This window comes from Miscanthus floridulus, chromosome 5, assembly GCF_019320115.1.
Source record: "Miscanthus floridulus cultivar M001 chromosome 5, ASM1932011v1, whole genome shotgun sequence".
NCBI lineage: Eukaryota > Viridiplantae > Streptophyta > Magnoliopsida > Poales > Poaceae > Miscanthus > Miscanthus floridulus.
Window position 1 is genome coordinate 140,923,735 of NC_089584.1, and position 22,484 is coordinate 140,946,218.

A 22,484-nucleotide genomic window follows, 5' to 3' on the forward strand; every position below is an offset into this window, starting at 1 on the left:
GAACATTATTACGTTCGTAAATGAATCCTTGTATGTCAAGTTTTCAAAATCTACTTGGTGGATTGATTCAGGTGTAACTATTCATATTGCTAATTCTTTATAGGGATTTCATTCGATGAGAACTTTGTAAAGAAGCGAAAGTTTCATTAAAGTCGCAAATGGAGTACAAGCAGATATTGAGGCCGTTGGTGAGCTTCCGCTAGAGCTTGCTGATGGCTTCATACTTTTTCTTAGAGATGTTCTTTATGTACCTTCTTTGCAAAGAAACTTGATTAGTATTTTAAAGTTGGACCACGATGGTTATGATTGCCATTTTGGAAATGGCAAATGTCAGATATTGTTTAATAATAGATGTATTGGTCTTGCCTTCCGACAAGACGAGCTTTATTTGTTATCACTTCGTGAAAATGTGAATTCCGTATGTGATGTGAATGAGAATGTATCCTCATCGAACAATGCAAACAGAAAATGAAAGAGAACTCCTAATGTATCGTCGAAATTATGGCACTGTCGTTTAGGCCATATTTCGAGGGGGAGAATAGAAAAACTAGTTACAAATGAAATTCTTCCTCCATTGAAGTTCTCTGACTTAGAGCAATGTATATAATGTATTAAAGAAAAGTATGTAAAGAAAATTAAAAAGGATGCCAAACGAAGCACAGGAATTTTAGAGATAATTCACACAGACATATGTGGTCCTTTTCCTATGAAAAGTGTGGATGGTTATGATTCATTCATAACATTCACAGACGATTACTCTCGTTTTGGCTACATTTATCCAATTAAAGAAAGAACAGAAGCGTTGGATAAATTCAAAATATTTAAGCCAGAAGTTGAAAATCAGCATGATTTAAAAATTAAGATAGTCAGGTCTGACCGTGGGGGGAGTACTACGGTCGGCATACCCCATATAGACAAGTTCCTGGACCTTTTGCAAGGTTCTTACAGGAGAATGGTATAGTCGCCCAGTATTCAACACCGGGCGAACCTCAGCAGAATGGAGTAGCTGAAAGGCGTAACCGTACCCTAATGGATGTGGTACGTAGTATGATTAGTTACTCCACCTTACCGTTGAGCCTGTGGATGGAGGCGTTAAAAACCGCCATTCATATTCTCAATAGAGTACCAAGTAAGTCTATGGATGGATATGGTGCGTAGTATGATTAGTTACTCCACCTTACTCAGGTTAATGTTCTTGCATGGGGCCTCGAGCTCTGGGATCTCCAGGTGGTCGGCTGGGGTTTTCTTAGCATCGAGCGTGGTCTCGGCCATGCAAATAGAGAGGTCGTGAGCCTCTGCTATTTTGAAGCTATCATCCTCGCAGGTATAAGCTACGTATATGTTGCCCCTGAGAGTTAGAATCCCTTTCTCAGTAGGCATCTTGAGAACCAAATACCTATAGTGAGGTATGGCCATGAACTTGGTGAGCGCTGGTCGACCAAGGATAGCATGGCAGGTGCCTTCGAAGTCAGCGACCACGAAGTTGACGTAGTCGGTGCGGAAGTGGTCTGAGGTACCAAATTGCATAGGTAGCATGATCTACTCGAGAGGTGTGGAGCTCTGTCTAGGGAGAACACCCCAGAACTATGCCTCATATGGCTTGAGATCAACCTGGGTTATCTTTAGGGCTGGTAAACTGTTCTTGAACAGTATATCGATGGAACTGCTGCCGTCAATCAGCACTCTGTCGAACTGAACCTTGTTGATACAAGGATCGAGAACCAGAGGAAAACGTCCTGGCTCAGGTATTGCAGCCCATTGGTCCTTTCTGCTGAAAGAGATCTCGCGGTGAGACCAAGGAGAGAGCCGCGGATCGGCGATGAGGTTGTCGGCGTTGGCCACATTCAAGCAAGCGTGGGCGAGCAGCTTTCTCGTTTGGTCTCGATGGACACTTTGCCCCCAATGATGGTATGGACGCGATCGGTTGGCTTAACGTACTTATGACGGGGATTTGCGTCTTCATCGTCGTTTTACTCGTTATGCTGCTCCCCTGCGTCGTTAGGCTTGTCGGATGTATCCGGAGCCTGTTGGCGCGTGTAGATAGATTTGAGAACACGGCAATTCTCCATGGTATGGTTTGACTTGGGATGGAGCTGGCAGGGTCCTTTCAATGCTTTGGCATAGTCTTCTTCATAGTTGTGATGTCCGCCACCTTTTTTAACGGTGTTGACCTCGCCGTCGTCTTCCCGAGCACACTTGCCCCTATAATCGTCATGGCGATTACGTCGCTGATTACGCTGGTCGTGGTGGTCGCGGGAATCGTTGCGCTGGTTGCGGCGATCAAAATTGTCGTTCCGACCACGGTTGCCATGGTAGTCATCGCGGTGTGGGGGTGGTCAAAGCATGGAACCCTTGCTGCTTTTTCGATGATTATCTTTTTAGCATCATCAGCATCCGCATATTTTTTAGCAGCGGCCAGGAGCGTTGTGACTGATTCAGGTCTCTTGCGGAGGAGCTTGTCCCTTAGGGCATCGTGGAAGCGGAGACCAGTGATGAAAGCCTCGATTGCCTCGTTGTCAAAGATTGATGGGACCTTGATGCGCATCTCCGAGAAGCGTCGGACGTACTCGCGTAGTGGCTCATCTTTGCGATCTCGAATCTGCTGCAGATCATATTTGTTGCCGAGTTGCTCGCAAGTAGCAATGAAGTTGTTGATGAATGCTTGCTTGAGCTCTTGCCAAGAATGAAAGTAGTTCGCCAGCAAGCTAACCAGCCATTGGTGGCCTGCATGGCCGACGACGACTGGGAAGTAATTAGACATGATGTGCTCGTCAGCCATGGCTGATCTACATGCGGTTTTGTAGAGCATGACCCATAATTTAGGGTTCTCCTTGCCGTCGTACTTCTGAAGTTTCTCGAGCTTGAAGTTCTTGGGCCATATGACTTGGCGAAGGTGTGGAGTAAACTGCTTCAAACCCGGAGGGTCGTGGGTAGTATCATATTCCATACGGCGATAGCTTTTGTGGGATGCACGATCATTGGCTCTTTGGTTAATGCGATCACGTAGATCACGTTCTCCGAGGGAATGGCGGAGATCGTTATTGCCATCACGGTGATCCCGATTGCCACCCTGGTTAACCCTGCGACCGCGGTTATCATGGCGATTGTCGCGGTTGTCTCGGCGGTTGTCGTCTCGGTAGTCGCGGCAGTTGTCGTCCCGGTAGTCGCGGTGGTTGTCGTCCCGACCACCATCATGACCACCATTTCTGCCTTGACGGTTGTCTGATGGGTCGTTGTTGCGCGAGCCACGTTGGTTGGGTGGCTGTGAGCGACTTGAGTACTGGCAACTGTGGCTTGATTCGACTGAGACGGATGGAGCCCGAACTTGATTTACAATCTCTGCGGTCTGGGCCATAGCAGCCGTTAGGTAAGCTTGTATATCATCATGAACTACCTGGATTTCCGGGGTATTGGGTAGTCGTTACATTGTCGCCGTAGCAACAGCTACGTTAGCACTTGGAGTCCTAAAGACCTGCTTGTCCCCCACCCTATCAAAGGCATTGTTAAGGTCACGTGTCTGGACCCTTATGCTTCGTGCCTCCTCTTCTGCTTCGACTTTGACTTGTCGGCGATTAAACCGGTCAATATTGCGTGCTTCGCGTGCTAGACTTTCTTGTTCCATTTCACCAACTGCCAGTGGTTCGTCATTACTAACAACATTGATCAAGTCTCCTCACCTTGGTGGGAAGGATGGAAATCATGGGAACCCCGAGGCGTGGTCTAGGATATCCAGATCGTATTCAACGCCTTCATTGTCATGATGCTGGAGCTCGGTGTGGACAAAGCCATTAGATGTGATGCCGGATGGGGAGCTTGAGCCACCCTCTTGAACTGTGTGGACCGATCCTTCCTGATACTCCTCAATCCGGACCATGTTGATGAAGTTGCGCAGGCCGTAGGGCTGAGCCTGGTAGTTCTCCATCGAGGCTTCGCACTCGGAGAGCCGAAGACCCATCGCGGGGGCTGGTCGGCGATGAACGAAGCGCCCTTCAGGAGTAGATGTGACCACGAGATCCATACTGAGTCATGTAGGACGACTGGCCCGAGCTGGTTGGGTAGATCTTTTGTGGGTAGTGGTTACCTGCTCATTAGGTTGACTTTGAATCGAACTTACCAGAGCTAGGGTTTCAGTAAGTTTGGTGCCGACCCGATCGATGGAGTCGAGCAGGTCAGTGTTGTCGATCTGCCTCTCTTTGTAGTGAGGAAGCGGACGATGGGTTGTCGGCGTGGCTGAAGATGATACTGGCATGGCCGAAGCCAGATCCACCATGGTCAGAGCCATAGCCGATGCAGGTGAAGCAGTGGTCGACGCAGATTGAATCCGTGCCTCCTACGTGGTCATGGCGATTGTGGGGGATATACCCCCGGGTACCACAAGATGGTACATGGGCCGCACCATCCGAGGTGGCCTGACCCATAAGATCAAGGCGTACACATCAAGATTACAAGTTGTACTAGATATTGTAATAGTACCAAATTAGATACTTTACTTGTAACCTTGTCTCTTTGGAGTATATAAGGAGAGATAAGGCTCCCCTAGAGGATAGGTTAATCTGTATACATCCCAATACAATACACCAAAGACACATAACGTAGGGTATTACGTCGACCAAATGGCCCGAACCTGTCTAAATCGCTGTCTCTGCGCCTTGTGTCACCATCTGGTTCCTGATTACACGCACCGTCTACCGACAATCTACCACCACGGGCACCCCCCTCGGTGGACTGCCGACCATATTTCGTCGATAGTGGTGTGCTAAGTAGGGGGTGTGCGTGCTGATCTCATGGCGAACCAGATGGCGTACCTCAAGATCAATGTCGTTCGCGGCAACTCGTTCAGCTACGATGGCATCCCGAGCTTACCTGGAAAGGCTCAACATCGACACGTGCTGTGACGACACTGTGGACGCCTCCTTCAACAACTTCTACACCAAAAATCCTATGAGAAGCAACGTCAACATGACTGCCGCCTCGGCTCCCTTCCGGCCATGGGTGGACCTCGACTCCGGCCTCGTCTCCATCGTCACTCCGTGCTGCACGTTAAGGGCTCCGCGCTCTCACCATGTTCTCCAACAATGACGCCGTAGACCACCCCGCGTCGCTTGTGGCCTACTTGCACCACGTGTGGTGCTGGGCTAGGCTCCTGCGTGAAAAGCAAGCCGTCAAATATGGGCCACGGTGACGTCGACGATGCGTGCCAGATTCGATCTGAAATCAAGCACATGTTGACCACAGAACAATGCCTATGAACAAAGATCGATTTGCATGGAGTGCGTATGCATATATACAAGCATAGATGTAGATGCGGCCACAAGCAAAACAACCAAGACGTACGATCTGCAGGACAAGCAGGCTACTCGTGCATGTGTGCACGCGTAACAAACAAAGCAATTTCCCTTACTTGTCGCCATATGTATATCTTCCTGATCCAACGTCGACGCCGCCAAGACCTACAGCATCGGACTCGGGAGCCTTTGCCCATGCTTTGTTCCCACGTCGACGGCGCCCTATCTCCACGAGACGACGAGATCCGATCTAAAGCCCAAGTATCATAATCAGAGCACAAGTCGGACTACAATGCCGTCTCCATCTCCAACACGGCAGTCAAGGTTTCGTCGATCAAGACTTTCCTCTGATTACGAACAAACAGAAAGCAAGCAGGGCCAAGGCATCTATGGATATATGCATGCATCGTATACGGGTATATGCATGTGAACGTCGTGGCCATGCAAGCAAACAGGAAGCAAGCAGGGACAAGGCATATATGGATATATGCATGCATCGTATATGGATATATGCATGCAAACGTCATGGCCATGCAAGCAATCAGGGGCTACACGTATTCATGTTCATGCATATACGTTGCATAGTCGGCCGCGCCTCTTGCTCACTCGTAGCGATGGTCGGCAACCTCTCGCGCCCGTGGACTACGGCATCAGATCAACACGAGGCAAAGCAGGCAAGGACGTACGACAACATCACCATGAAGCCGACGCAAGCAAGCAAGGCCAAGTATGCATGCATATACACGTGCCATGTAGCTCTACATTAATTTCCAAGAGCCAAGCTTGATCAACACACAAGCCAACGACGACAACGAGTACTCCAGCAGCGGCAAAGGCTGCTCCTACTGCTCCTACACCATCGTCGACCACCGAACTGCTCGAGCAGCCACGTCGACCACGGACCACGTCGACCACATCCTGAGCAGCTCCGCCGAGGTCTGACCACCGGACCACCAGACCATGTCCCGAGCGGCTTCGCCGAGCTCCGACCACTAGATCACCAGACCATGTCCCGAGCGGCTCCGCCGAGCTTCGACCACCAGACCACGTCGCACTGATGATCACCACGAAGAACGGCGCTATGACAACTGCGACCAACGTCACAACAGGCCGAAAAGCTCGAGGACCGGACGACTTCATCACTGCCGACCAGATTTCTATCAAAGATAAGTACACTTCTAATATTTATATTTAACACAATTTTCATTACGACGTTTCTCCACAACGTCCTCATCATGATTATTCTTCAAATAATGTTTGTCCATGTATACCATCTTAAATATAACATACAGCTATACTTAATGCAAATCCTCGACCAGTCATGTTGACGCTCGATGCCTACAGAGACGGCCCTGTCTCTGGCTCCTCCCTACACGTGCACGAGCATCTGCCCTCTGCGTTATGGGTGGTCGGCAGCGGCTCCTTAGCGACGTTTTGTTCTTCCTACACGTGCACGGGCTCCGCGCCCCGCATTATGGTTCACGAGCTAGCTAGGGCTGGAGACTCAGCTACATACTAACTGGTCGGACGGTTTATATTAAGTATAAACATAAACTTCACATTAACACTGATGTTTACAAAGCACCAACTGCTTTATCACATCATGCTCATTTGCAAATGACTGCTGAGCGTTGTTTCTTCACCGCTGATTTTTCTCCATAATTTATTATTTTGTACATCATGTACTACCATTCTACATATTTATCTATAGGAATTTCGAGCTATGTTCGGGGACTTCGTCGCTCGCCTCTCGACCTACGCTCGGGGACTGCCTCGATCACTCTCCGACCATGGCTCGGGGACTTCGTCGCTCGCTCCTCGACCTGTGCTCGGGGACTGCTATAGGGTCGAGATGGCGGACTAGAGGGGGGGTGAATAGTCTTTTCTAAAATTAATCACGTCGGCTTACCAAAACAAGTGCGGAATTATAACTATCGGTCTAGCCAAGACTACACCCCTCTATCTATGTTCTCTAACACCTTCCAAAGATACTAATCAAGCAACAAAGGTGTCGGGCTAGCTAGAGCTCACCTAACCAATTCTAGGAGCAAGGTTACACAAACCTATGCCACTAATACTTTAAGCAACAAGGGAGCTCCTACACATGCTAGTAAGCAAGAGTACAAAGCTAACTAAGCTCACTAGCAATGCTCAATAACAAGGCAACCAATGCCTAATTAGAGAGCGCAAAAACTTAGCTACATAAACTAAGCAATGTGACTAACAAGGTTACTAAAACCAAATTAGCCACGCAAGGGAGCTACTTCTATGCTACACAAGCAAGAAGGTAATTAGCAAGCTACACAAGCTATCTAATTACAAGAGCAACTACACAAGCTTAATATGTATAAAAGTAATTGCAAGCTTGTGTAATGGGGATGCAAACCAACGGGGAGAACAAGGTTGACACGATGATTTTTCTCCCGAGGTTCACGTGTTTGCCAACACGCTAGTCCCCGTTGTGTCGACCGCTCACTTGGTGGTTCGGCGGCTAATTAGCATCACCCACTAAGCCCGCACATCGGGCGCCGCAAGAACCTACCCTGGAAGTGAGGGTAGCTCAATGACACGCTTTACTAGAGTTGCTCTTCACGGCTCCCGCGGGGCAAGCACAATGCCCCTCACAAGCACTTCTCTGGAGCGCCGCACAAGCTTGTTGCGTGCTTCGACGGAGACTGCCACCAAGCCATCTAGGAGGTGGCAACCTCCAAGAGTAACAAGCATCACCGGCTTGCAACTCGATCACCTAGTGCCACTCGATGCAACCTCACGATGCAGTCGCACTAGAATCCCTCACTCACACAATCGAATGATCACTATCAAGTATGTGTGAGATGGAGGGCTCCTAAGCACTCTCAAGCATGGACACAAAGTCCCCTAAGGTGCTCCACACCAGCCATGGCCGAAGGCCACTTCTATTTATAGCCCCAAGGGCTAAACTAGCTGTTACCCCTTCACTGGGAAAAAATCAGGCCGACCGGACGCTCCGGTTGTGTTGACCGGACGCTGGACCTCAGTGTCCGGTCGCCTGCAGACGCCCACGTGTCCCGATTCCAACGGTCACTTGACCTGACCAGACGCAGCAGCTTCAACTGACCGGACGCTGAACCCCTAGCGTCCGGTCGTTTCCAGTAAGGTATCGACCTCGACCGGATGCGTCCGGTCACACTCCAGCTTCTGTGTCACCGTACGTCAGCCTGACTGGACACACCCTGCCAGCGTCCGGTGCTTTCAGACCCAGCGTCCGGTCAGTTGACCGACGCCAGCGTCTTCGTGATCAACTTGTTTTCACTTCTAACTTCTTCACCCTTGCTCCAATGAGCCAACCACAAGAATTTGCATCGGGCGCAATAAAAAATAGGCATTCCATTTTCCCGAAAGCACCGAATCCCGCCGAGCTTGCTCAGCGGGAGGGAGAGAGGGACCCAAACCCATCTCAACCCTGCAAACATCACCTCCTTTATAAATGTGCCAACACCACCAAGTGTACACCACCATGTGTATGTGTGTTAGCATTTTCACAATTATTTCCCAAAGGATATTAGCCACTCAACTTGCCACGCCACTCGATCCTAGCGACAATGCAAAGTTAGATCACTCAAGTGGCACTAGATGACCAATATGCAAACAAGTTTGCCCCTCTTGATAGTACGGCCATCTATCCTAAACCCGGTCATAAACTTCTCTACACACCTATGACCGGTGAAATGAAATGCCCTAGGTTATACCTTTGCCTTGCGCATTCCATTCCATCTCCTCCAATGTCGATGCAACACATGCACCAACACAATCAACAATGATATGATCCACTTCATATCATCACATGATCATATTGGTTCATCGATCTTGACTTTACTTGCTCTTCACCGTTGCCATCGTCCATCGGCGCCAAGTCTTGCTCAAGCTTCACCGCCACGCGGTCCATCACTCCAAAGCCTTCGACTTACCCTTCACGCTTGCAACCGGTCCATCAAGCCAAGTCTTGTCTTGATCTTCTCCACCTTGATCACATGACTCAATGTCATGTCTCATGTGCAATAAGCTCCTTCATCATCATATGTGTGAGCTTTGCAACATCTCCAAGCCATTTTCACCTTCATGGCATATGTTGCTCACACACATGTACCTGTGGACTAATCACCTGTGTATCTCACATAAACATAATTAGTCCACCTAGGTTGTCACTCAATTACCAAAACCAAACAAGGACCTTTCAACTGCCTTGATCACTCTCCGACCACGACTCGGGGACTTCGTCGCTCGCTCCTCGACCTGTGCTCGGGGACTGCCTCGATCACTCTCCGACCACAGCTCGGGGACTTCATCGCTCGCTCCTCGACCTATGCTCGGGGACTGCCTCGATCACTCTCCGACCACGGCTCGGGGACTTCGTCGCTCGCTCCTCGACCTACGCTCGGGGACTGCCTCGATCACTCTCCGACCACGGCTTAGGGACTTCATCGCTCGCTCCTCGACCTGCGCTCGGGGACTGCCTCGATCACTCTCTGACCACGGCTCGGGGACTTCGTCGCTCGCTCCTCGACCTGTGCTCGGGGACTGCCTCGACCACTCTCCGACCACAGCTCAGGAACTTTGCGTCTCAACTACATGTGACTGGCGACTCGCATATAGTTGGGATATTCTTTCTCGTTTAGACCTTGCTACAAGGCTCATACCTCTCCTTCCAGCAAGCTCGGGGACTACATCGGTACGATGCACCTGCCGGTGCATCTCGTATCGCCTGTACGACGATTGGATTCTCAACTTAACTGGAAATTCTTTTTAGACCCTGGCACCACGTGCCTACGTCACCTACTACCAGGCTCGAGGACTAAGTGGGCACACTTCACCTTGCGGTGAATGTGCTTGTTTTTCGACCACTACGCCTCTGATGATCAAAGATGCTACGCTTCAAGACGCACTTACATTTCTTTTCAGAAATACAAGTGGGCACACTTCCCGGGACGGAAATATTTTTCTTTCTTCTTAAGAGCACCATACATTCTTCGGACAACCTACTTCTCCAGCGACAACGATGGTTGGAGATGTCAAGAACTCAAGCCTCACTATTCGGAGAAGGTTAAAATGGCGTGTCGCATCAGAATACATGGTGCTCGGGGACTAGCTGTGGGGGATATACCCCCGGGTACCACAAGATGGTACATGGGCCGCACCATCCGAGGTGGCCCGACCCATAAGATCAAGGCGTACACATCAAGATTACAAATTGTACTAGATATTGTAATAGTACCAAATTGGATACTTTACTTGTAACCTTGTCTCTTCGGAGTATATAAGGAGAGATAAGGGTCCCCTAGAGGACATGTTAATCTGTATACATCCCAATACAATACACCAAAGACACAGGACGTAGGGTATTACGTCGACCAGACGGCTTGAACTTGTCTAAATCGCTGTCTCTGCGCCTTGTGTCACCATCTGATTCCTGATTACACGCATCGTCTACCGATAATCTACCACCACGGGCACCCCCCTCGGTGGACTGCCGACCATATTTCATCGACAGCGATGAAGTCGTCGGAGCCAGTGGTCCAGGTGATCTGGCCGACGGTGAACGTGAGGCCGTTCGACGTAGCCATGGAACCGGGGATGATGACCATCTTGTTCGTCTGGAGAGCAGTACGCACACCCCCTACCTGGCGCGCCACTGTCGACGAAATATGGTCAGCAGTCTACCTAGGGGTATGCCCAAGGTAGTAGATTATCGGTAGACAGATGCGCAAGCTACAAACAAGATGGTGACGCAAGACAGACACGAGGTTTTATCTAGGTTCGGCCGCCGTGAAGGCATAATACCTATGTCCTGCGTCTAATTGTATTGTTGTATGTCAATGAGAGATGTTTTTAAGAGGGGTCCCCTGCCCGCCTTATATAGTTTGGGGGACAGAGTTACAGATCTGGAAACTAATCCTAACCAGTTATAATTATCATAGGTGGCTGGATAAGGATTCCTATTCTAACCGACCAGGATCTTGCTTGATCTCCAAATCTGCCTTGATTCCTTGTGCAGGACTCTGAATAGATTGGCCGGGCCACGCGTCATCTTCTACTGGGCCAGACCCCCTGGTCCGGGCCGGCCCAAGCCTAGCCGTAAGGGTATAGGGGTTAATACCCCTACAGTGCTCAAAACACCGTATGAGTTATGGACTGGAAGAATACCCTCACTAAACCACTTACGTGTGGAGGGGAGTCCTGCTGAGGCTAAAGTATTTAACCCAAACATTGGGAAGTTAGATTCCAAAATAGTAAGTTGTCATTTCATTGGCTACCCAGAAAAGTCAAAAGGTTTTTGTTTCTACTGTCCAGTTAGACATACAAAGTTTGTGGAAACGAGACACGCTGTCTTCCTAGAGGATGAAATGATGAGGGGGAGCATGGTAGCTCGAGAAATTGATCTTGAGGAGAAACGGGTGTATGCACCCACTCCAATAGTTTAGGAGCTAATTTTCAAGCTACCTGCTGCTGCTACACCTACAACGCAAGATGTTGTAGTGCCAGCACCTGTTGTTATTCCTCCTATGGCAACAACAAATGAGGATGAGGAACCCATGGTTCAGAATCCTACAGAACCTATTGCCACACATGAGGGGGAGCAACAACAGCCTCAAACAGAAAGTGTGCCAAATGTGGAGGCCTTAGAAGGTCTCAAAGAGTTAGAAGATCAGCTATTTCTAATGATTATGAAATCTATAATACTGAAGAGTTTCATATGGAGGGTGATCCCACCTCATATGAAGAAGCCATAAGAAGCGAACACTCATCAAAGTGGTTGAAAGCTATGAAAGATGAAATGGAATCTATGATGTCAAATGGTGTTTGGGATTTAGAACAAATTCCTAAAGGAGCCAAAACAGTAGGCTGCAAATGGGTCTATAAAACAAAATATAACTCCAGAGGGAATATAGAAAGGTTTAAAGCGCGACTTGTGGTGAAAGGTTTTACACAAAGAGATGTGATAGATTACAATGAGACATTTTCTCCAGTCTCATGTAAGGATTCTCTCAGAATTATAATGGCATTAGTGCACATTATGATTTAGAATTACATCAGATGGACGTAAAGATGACATTCCTAAATGGAGATTTAGAGGAAAATATTTACATGGCACAACCAAAAGGTTTTGTTGTAGAAGAAAAGGAAAGAATGGGTTACCACCTAAAGAAATCCATTTATGGATTGAAGCAAGCTTCAAGACAGTGAAACTTGAAGTTTGACAGAACAATAAAGAATTTTGGGTTTAAAGAGAATGTTGAGGACAATTGTATTTATGCAAAGTTTAAGAATGGGAGATTTAGTTTCCTCGTTCTATATGTGGATGACATTCTACTTGCTAGTAGTGATGTGAGTCTGTTGCAGGAGACAAAGAAGTTTTTGTCCTTAAAGTTTGATATGAAAGATCTTGGTGAAGCTTCGTTCATTCTAGGGATCGAGATTCACCGAGATAGAAGTAAAGGGGTATTAGGACTGTCACAAAAGGCATACATTGAAAAGATCTTAAAGAAATTCAGTATGCATAAATGTAGTCCATCGCCTACTCCTATAGTCAAGGACGACAGATATGGGGATTTTCAATGCCCGAGGAACCAGTACGAGCTCGGTCAAATGAAAGCGGTTCCATATGCTTCAGCTGTCGGAAGCTTACAGTATGCTCAAATATGTACGCGCCCTGACTTAGCTTTTGTTACCGGGTTGCTTGGCAGATTTCAGAGTAATCCAAGAATGGAACACTGGAAATTGGTAAAGAAAGTCTTGCGATATTTGCAAGGTACGGAAGGCCTCATGTTGACGTATAGAAGATCAGAATCTCTCCAATTGGTGGGGTACTCGGATTCTAATTATGCGGGAGATGATAGAAAATCCACGCCAAGATATGTATTCACTCTCGCAGAAGAAGCTATTTCATAGAAAAGCTCAAAGCAAACTGTCACTACATCATCCATAATGTATGCTGAGTTTGTAGCGTGTTATGAGACAACGGGGCAGGTGAACTGGCTAAAGAAGTTCATACCCGGTTTGAAAGTGGTTGACGACATCTATAGACCACTGAAGTTATACTGCGATAATAATCCAGCAGTACAGTATGCTCACAACAATAGGTCAAGTGGTGCTGTCAAATACATTGACATAAAGTATTATGTTATGAAGGATAGAGTCCGGGATCAAATGATAAGTCTTGAACATATAAGTACCGAAAAGATGCTCGCAGATCCGCTTACAAAAGGCTTACCACCCAACGTGTTCAGAGAATATATAGCTGGCATGGGTTTAAGGAAAAGTCTATGATTCCTGGTATAAAGGGCCCAAAAGTTAAAGTATTTATTTCAGATCAGAGATGTGCATTGTAGCTGTTAAATCTATCGGCGATTGACCGTGACGATGAAACATGCTCTATGCATCATCTGTGAAGAAATAAGTAAGGAGAAAAGGATTGAAGTTTAAAGTTTAAAGATAAAAGTAATAGTGTGAGATCAAGGGAGAGAATATTGGAATGATCTTCCAGCCAATAAGCCCAACGGCCTATTGGGCCTTGGTCACGCGCCCTGATCGGGGACGCTCAACCCTACATGGTTGGTGGGCCCCCGTCGCACTGCGCTATATAAAGTGGGGGGGGGGGGGGCGGCGGCTCATAGTACGAGGTTCGCCGTGAGCCACTCCGCCCCACCAACAAACCCTAAGTCCGATCTCGTAAGGGTGCGCAGCCAGCGACGGGAAGACGCCACCGTCATCACCGTCGGCCTTACTGCACCGCCACTGTATCGCCGGACTTCACCAACTCTTCTCCGACCATCGCTGCCCGTGCGCAGAGCTTCACCGACCAAAGAGATGACCGGATCCTCCTCGACAGCGCCCTCCGATGGTCTGTACACTCCCATCCACTCTCCTCTCTCTATCACTCTATAGTATGGTTCATTAGGATTTCTATTTATTCGTCCTAAATATAAAGAACCACCCGACTAGATGCTACTCTAGGTGATCTCTGGAGACTAACACGGAGCGCCCCATAAACGGCAGGATGATTAGGGTGGCCCCAGCGCGTCATTGTCTCAGGAACTAGCAGAGTAGCAGTCGCTGCTGCTGGTACGTCCTGTAGTGGTGCACTGTGTGGATGGAAGAGGCGCGGAGAGTCAGGGCCGCAGGGGCCGGAGTACCTCCTCCAAGGGGCAAACACACATGACACTGCGTTTGATACCGTGATGCGAAACGGCAAATGACAGGGAAACCCATGCCGCCATGCCCTACCCGGTCGGTAAACGTAGTGATCAGATATCTGTAGAGAGATCGATCGATTTCAGGTGATAATGATGGCAGCAATCCAATGACGCGAGTTCGCGACGATGGAAGCGAACGAAGGAATAAGTTGTTCATCTGGACTCTGGAGCCTCGTAGAAATTGCATTGCATTTGCTTTGGTTATGCAAATTAAGCCTGCGCAAGGAGACACATTCTTGGAGACAGGTTATGCACATAACCTCAATCCTCGCATGGGAACGATAGCTACTGACTGCCGACTTGGCGTATTAGCGCTGGAGAATGAAATGAATGATGCTTGCTTGGCCAAAATGAAAACAGCGGCGCTTTTTCCACGATCGGCATGCTCGGTCGATCTCCGTTCTTCGACTCCTCGGACATCTGAAGAACCAAAAGGCAAAAAGCGCGCGCTAATATTAATCGGCAGTGCATGTCGATCCGGCCCCTCTCGAGCTATTGTTTTTTTACTAACTCTGTGTCTATTGATATTTGCAAGTGACGCAAACAGACAGCGCTCCAAGGTCAGCGTGGTAGCAGTATAAAGAGAGATGTAATAAGAGCCTTGCAGGTCCCAGACCAGGCGCCACGTTCGACATACATGCATGTGGCTGAGCTAAATCCCGGCAGCAGGCAGCATCACACCTGCTGACCTGCTCTGCTCCCTTCCGGACTCCGGTGGTGGGAGGTAAACTAATCGCTGCCACGTCAGACGGTTTAATCCTACTGCTAGAGTGCTACTAGGCCCGCCGCTCGTAGCGGCTGAGGCTGAGCTGTTACCTGGCTGTGCTTCTAAAAAAAGGGGCTGGCCCATGCCGCGGCATACAGATGAGGCCTGCATGGGGGCCACGGGCGCGCCACGTCGGCCCCGGCGGCAGCCACATGTGGCGCTTCCTCATTCCAAGAGCCGTTTTGGCCTCTGCCTCCTCGTGCTCGCGACCCCTCGACCTCGCTCGCTTCTCGCAGCGGGTGATCGATCCATCAGATGGTCGTCTTGCGGGATCCACCCTCCGTCACTTATATTAACGAAAATGCATCAGGAAACTTGGTTCCTTCGTGCACGTATATATTTCTTTTAATTAACGAAAATGCAGAAGCTTTGTCGCTCAATCAAGAAAAAAGAGAGGAATTTAACATACTATTTCAGCGATACACCCACAAAACACAACAGCACCGATGATGCATCATAGGCGAAGCACGTTCAGAGGACACACCCACGCAACGCCTGGATACTGCTGGTCATTTTTAACAGCGGGAAAGGAAGGAGGTGACGAGCAGCAGGAAAAGCATGTGCAAAGACCAGCCCCGAAGCCTGAGGAGGTGGCAACTGGCGGAGGCCGTTTGTCTAGTGAGAATCGCATTTCCCCCGCGGGGCTACGCTGCAAGTCTGGAAACGTGGGACAGCGCGGAGTTCTCCCTTCTCCCGCTCTCTCCGTGCCGGCCAGGTCCCCCAGCCGTCTCTCCCTATAAAAGCGTTCAGACGCCCGCGGCAATTGGCCTGGCACCCCCGAGCCCAGAGGCCAGAGCACGCAAGCAGCTGCGACGTCTCCCTCCCCCGCCCCGGGCCCGTGTCCACAGATATTTTACTCGGAAATCAAATCCCCCCGCAGCTTTCTTACCCTTCCGTCGCGCGCGATTCATTCGTTCGCCTGTCCACGCCGGACGAGGAGATGTGCGAGGCACCGCGGCTCGGCTACCGCGCCGGCGCCAGCGACGCCGCCGCCGCCGCTGACGTCGACGTCGTCACCGCCGGCGGCCACCGGAGGATCCCCGCGCATTCCTCTGTTCTGGTAAGGGTCCGAAACGAACCACGCCGTCCGTTCCCTCCGACGACCGGTTCTTCTACCTTGGGCCTTGTCGCATTCCTCTGTTCGCCCGCAAACGAACTTGGGTCGCTCGTCTGATGAGAGTTGTGTTCGTCCTGGTTTCCGCGCGCGCTAGGCCTCGGCGTCGCCGGTGCTCGGCAGCATCCTGGAGCGCCGCCTCCAGAAGGACAGGGAGAGCGGCAAGCCCGGCCGGTCCGTCGTCCGGATCCGCGGCGTCACCGACGCCGCCGTGGCCGCCTTCGTCCGCCTCCTCTACGCCGGCAGGTAACGTCCGTACACACTGTGTCTTCTCCCTTCAATTCCTTCCTGCCTCCCCATGGGATTGCATGACGATGACCTGCTGTTGCTAGTCTTGTTTTCGCACACGTCCCTTACTTGCGAGGCTGGGCAAGCCATGGAAACACGATTATTAGCAACAACCCGGAAGATCAACCTTTATTCTTAGACATCATCAACAAGCGTTTTTGTATTAATCTATATATTGGAGTACTTTTTATTCTTTATTTATTTCGAGATGATTTGTTTCCAACGTTCTAGGAATAGTAAGTCCATGTGCTAGCAAATTCTACCACACCAATCGAGCTCTCCATCGGAAAAACATTGCACCCAAATTAAAACATTTACTAGATACTACATATATATCTATCTATATAAAATACGAATCGAAATGCATTTGAACAGTTGAGCACTCGTCGGTTCAACGAACCAGTCCGTGAATCGTAGTGGTCGATCAAGACAGATCCCGGCTGCCTTGATATTTTTTCCTGCACCATCCAATCACCGAGCCGGGTCTGCTCGCAAATGGGACTGATTAGATTGGGTGGGGTGCCTCATCACCATTTGTCAGTGTCACGTCCCGGGTCGGCGGCAGCCACGTCGCCCGCCGAACCCCTCTGGTAAACCAGAGCCACACAAACACCCCGCGGCGGACGCCGGAAATCGCCGAAAAAAATCCCGTGGCTTTCCCGGCGGCGAATAGGGGGGACAACAACACACAAAAAAAAAATACAAGATTCACTCGATGTTCAATATATATTTGGCATCTTTTTCAAGAACAAGACATAAAAGAGAATTCTTTCTACAAATAGGTTTTCAAGAGATAGTATATCCATATTTGGGTTGTGCTTCTCAGACAATCCAAAATAGGTCTTTTATATATGTACTCTGTTGAAGGCTGGTTTTAGATCCCTGACTACCTATTTTGACTGTCCATATGGCGTCTAAAGCGCGGCCTTTTTTATTTATTTCGCCGCCGCTAGGTTGCCTGGTTGGTGTGGGGTGTGGGTAGCGCCTGCCCGGTTGCACCTGGACGACGGCTGGAGCTGGACCCTCCCCGGCCGACGTGCGCGTCATCGCGTAGCGCACGACTGGCTCGGGGGTGACCGCCGGGCCGAGGAGGACCACTGCCCGCGGCTGCTATCATCGTGGTGTTGCTTGCCGTGGATTGGGAATTCTTATTTGGCCTACGTGGCTACATGTGGATTCCGAGAAAGGGACCGCCCGGACGATCGCAGCGTCGCCTTGGGCGAATATTCTTGTGGAGCCTGTCGAAGATTCTTCTACCACACTACTACTACTACAAGTTACTCCATATGATTCTTTAGGGTCCAGTTTAGTTTGCAAAAAATTTTGCAAAATTTTTCACATTTTCCGTCACATCGAATATTTGGACGCATGTATGAAGCATTAAATATAAATAAAAAATAAAACTAATTACACAGTTTAGACGAAATCCACGAGACGAATCTTTTAAGCCTAATTAGACTATGATTGGACACTATTTGCCAAATAACAACGAAAACGCTACAGTAGCCATTTTGCAAAATTTTTTGCATCTAAACAAGGCCTAGGTAGCTAGGAGTACTATAAGATTCTTCTTTAGGTAGCTAGGAGTACTATAAGATTCTTCTTTAGGTAGCTAGGAGTACTATAAGATTCTTCGACCACACTACTACACGTTCTTGTGGCTCACAGGAATTGTCAGGTTCTCTAACTAAACAGCGTCTAGACTGCTGTGCTTATTTTAAATTTTGCTGATGACGAACGAAGTACGAACGATCATGTGCGAGCGCGGCGCTTAACTAACACGGCAACAAAAACCATCTCAGCAGGTGCGGCGACGGCGGCGAGGAGGAGGATGACATGGAGAAGCACGCTGTGCAGGTGCTGGTGCTGGCGCACGCGTACCAGGTGCCGTGGCTGAAGCGGGCGTGCGAGGGCGCCATCGGCGCGCGCCTCACCGCGGACTCGGTGGTGGACGTGCTGCAGCTGGCCGACCTCTGCGACGCGCCGCGCCTGCACCTTCGCTGCGCCAGGCTGCTGGCCAAGGAGTTCGCCGCCGTGGAGCGCACCGAGGCCTGGCGCTTCCTTCAGGAGAACGACCCCTGGCAGGAGCTCCACGTCCTGCAGCGCCTGCACGAGGCCGACATGGTACGTTTTTTTTCCTTCTTCCTCCTCCTCCTGTTCTCCACTCCACCGCCCGGCCGCTGGACTGCTGCTACCGGACCACGATCATGTAAATCTGACAGGTGCATGCAGCCTTGCACGCACGCACCAAATGGAAGTGCGAGTGCAAGGAAATTAACATGCATGAATGATGACGCACGCCGGCCTGTCGCCGTGCGGCAGTGGGGTGGGGAGCATGCTTTCTTTAGCGTCAAGCTTTGTTCCAGGAAATGGTCGGACCTCCGTGTCGCGTTCGTGCGCGTAGGCCATGACGCGAGTGTTTTTTTATGTGGTGCGTCAGTGTAGGGCGGTTCAGGGCGGCCCGGCCGTCCACGCCGAATGGTCGGCGAATGTTCACATCTCTCCGACGTCTTACCTTGCCTTTCCGCCTCTGTTTTTTAAACGTTTTCATCTGGGTAGACAAATCGTGACCTGGAACACAGTTTCTAGGCCAGGTCACGTTTAAGACTCGAGACCAAGTAACCTTTGTGCCTTGGTTTGACAAAAGTTAGTGCAATCTTGGCGGCTACGCAGTTCCAAACAGTCTTCAATTGTTAGGATTCAAAAGTCGCACGGAGAATCTTTCGTCATGTTTACGTTTGTTGGACAGTTCCACGATGCACGTTTTCTTTTTGTACCGACTACGACCCAGCCTCGTGAGCTAAGCACTGACCGATGTGCGCTGGGTTCTGGACGTGCAGCGGCGGCGCAAGTGGCGGCGGAAGCGCGCGGAGCAGCGCGTGTACGTGGAGCTGAGCGAGGCCATGGACTGCCTGGACCACATCTGCACGGAGGGCTGCACGGAGGTCGGCCCGGCGGGGCGGGCGCCGGCGCCGGCGCCGTGCGCGCGCTACGCCACGTGCCGGGGCCTGCAGCTGCTCATCCGCCACTTCTCCCAGTGCCACCGCAAGAGCTGCGCGCGGTGCCAGCGCATGTGGCAGCTGCTCCGCCTCCACTCCGCGCTCTGCGACCGCCCCGACCGCTGCAACACCCCGCTCTGCATGTAAGCGCCGCGACTCTCACTAGTTGCTGCTTCGTTGCCGCCATCCATAATCCATTACGTGAGCTCGCGCCTGACATTATTGTGGTTGTGCCGTGCAGGAGGTTTAAGCAGAAGGAGCAGGAGAAGGCGGCTGCCAAGGCCGGCGATGATGGCGACAAATGGGGGCTTCTGGTGAAGAAGGTGAAGGCTGCCAGGGTCTTCTCTTCTCTGGCCAACAGGAAGCAGACGAGCACCTCCACCCAGTGCTGAGCAAACGCAGGAGCAGTCTGGGATGGTTAGGGGTAGTTAGATTAGTGAGTGTGAGTGAGAGGTTGGAGTGAGCAGTTTTTTTTTGGTCTGTTTTCAGATGTCAGATCTCTGTTGAACTATGTACATGCCTACTTTGTCACCCAGTGATCTACTACGTTGGTAGAATTCTTTTAGCGAGGTCGGAGTCAGTGAGCCGAAAGTCGATGTAAAAACTGCATGTACATGTACCATATAGTAGGGAAATATGAGATAAAATAAATATAGTCTTATGATATCTTTCAGGATTCTGGTACCCTGACAAACCGATCAATCCAAAATGACTTGAACGCAGAATGAACGCCAGCCTCTTTTTTGGTTCCAATCATGGTTTCATGATCCAACTTGCTCTTGATAAAGATTTGATCTACTAAGATTTCGTTAAGCATAAAAAGTTCAGGGTCTTATAGAGTTTATTTAGTGGCACAAGTTGGAGACATCATAATAAAAATGCCATCAGCAAGCGAACAAGCCAATTGGCTATGGCGCTATGATTATGAAAGCTACTTGAATCACCTGAAAGCCCAAAAAAGAGTGCGGGACAAAGAAAGAAAGTTTTTTTTTTCAAAAGAAAAAGAAAGAAAGATACGCTAAGGCCAGGAAAGACAAGGAGCAGAAAATAGCACTACATTATTAATTAACCTAGCATCTCGAAGAGTTTCCAAAACCACTTCCAATCTATATTTTTGGTAAAATTGAAAAAACCGTCCTCCAACAACTCCCTATCTCAACCCCAATCTTTGGGCCATCTTAACACTGTTAGCCCATCAAACTAACGAAAGGGTCAACAAACCATAGAAAATTCGTTTTAGAGCCTTTTGAGAGAAAAAAAAGATCAAGAAACTAAGCAACACCTTTTTTTAGGATCAAGGAAATAATTTCCTCAAATATCAACCCCGTCTCGCGGATATATAGGCACGGCAACAGAGAAAGAAAATATATAAATGGCTGGAGTGTTAAAAATGGTACGAGAACTTCTATCTTTTAAACGCGAGATTTTAAAAATTATTGGAGGTTTTATACGCGAGATTTTGGAACCTGTTGGAGGAAGCCAACAAATTTGCTCCCCAGTTCAAAAAGAAAACAGATATGCTCCCAACTTTTTTTAGTCACTTGGAAAACTCATTAATTTTCCAAGTGGTTTTTTTTTTGAAATTATTGGAGATGCTCTAGAACGGCACAACAGAAAAGCAACCAACATGCTGGATATGTATGTCTGGAACATGAGTAAATATAACACGCGGTCACTTAAACAGCACCAAACATTCTGCTTTCCAACACGGGTTTCTTCAAGTGAACAATGAAATCTCAGTACAAAACAACACCTTATAACCAGATAAAAAATATAAAAGAGTTGAGTTGTGTTGTTCTATAAGGGCGGGCCTGGTGCAAGCGGTGGAATCTTACCGCCTGTGATCGAAAGGTCCTGGGTTCGAGTCGGTCTCCTCGCATTACAGAGGCGAGGGTAAGACTTGCCACTGACACCCTTCCCCAGACCCCGCAAAGAGTGGGAGCTCTCTGCACTGGGTACGCCCTGATTTGTGTTGTTCTGAAATAACAACAAAAATGGCAGCAAATCCTTTTGTCCCAAGCAAGCTGGAACAGGTTCTTGCAGTTGTACTAAGTTACAATAATTCAAGATGAGCATACCCGTTGCATTCAACAAAGTTATAGCATCTCTCGCTTTATTGGAAGTGTCGAGCATACATCAGTCAAGATATCACTTGGAAATACAGCAGAGGAAATATGATAAAGGAACTGCCTGAAACAAATGGCCAAATGATAATCATGATTCATTCTCTTTAGCTTGGGCCATTAACTCTGCCTGCATTCTCTTTATCTCAAGCTCCCTTTCCATCCTCTCTTTCTGAAAGAATTAAACCACTATCAGCTGCTTCCATAAAAAAAAAAACATCCCTAAGTACAACAAACTATAGATGCTGAGAGTGCATGTATTTTGCACAGATGGGCCATGGTGGTTTTGGTGGTCAGGTGTGTTTATGAGTGATGAACTGATGATGGTGTTCTTGGTGGGAACAGAACATACAAAAGTCTAGCACTACAAAGGTACATAATGCTGTCATGTCTTAACACCGTCTTTGAAAAACAGGGATCCAAAAAGGACTAAACATGCCTACAGAAAGAAAAGCTGTGCGCCAGAGAAACACAACCACAACAACTTTCCATCTCTCACAATGAACCTTTGGGTACAATGGTCAATGGAGACAAAAATTTAATCATAGTATCAAAGTGTCATTGTGTGAACACACACAATTATTATCACACATGATGTGTTTTCGAACAGGTCACATGTTTCCCTGGGCAATGTATCTCTCAATCTAAATGGCTTTAGAACTGCAATCCAGACACTCAG

At 49.0% G+C, this 22,484-nt stretch overlaps 1 protein-coding gene across 2 annotated transcripts; it reads left to right on the forward strand.

Moving 5' to 3' along the window:
* Nucleotides 1-16,032: 16,032 nt before the first annotated feature.
* Nucleotides 16,033-20,348, forward strand: LOC136450991 (BTB/POZ and TAZ domain-containing protein 2-like). Of its 2 annotated transcripts, none has more exons than XM_066451702.1 (5): nucleotides 16,033-16,341; nucleotides 16,493-16,641; nucleotides 18,486-18,807; nucleotides 19,524-19,825; nucleotides 19,924-20,348. In XM_066451702.1, the coding sequence occupies exons 1-5, from the start codon at nucleotides 16,222-16,224 to the stop codon at nucleotides 20,072-20,074; spliced, it is 1,044 nt and encodes a 347-aa protein (XP_066307799.1). In that variant the 5' UTR covers nucleotides 16,033-16,221; the 3' UTR covers nucleotides 20,075-20,348. The 2 variants fall into 2 exon arrangements, with proteins under 2 accessions (XP_066307799.1, XP_066307800.1); XM_066451703.1 differs by having other exon boundaries at nucleotides 18,489-18,807.
* Nucleotides 20,349-22,484: the final 2,136 nt, after the last annotated feature.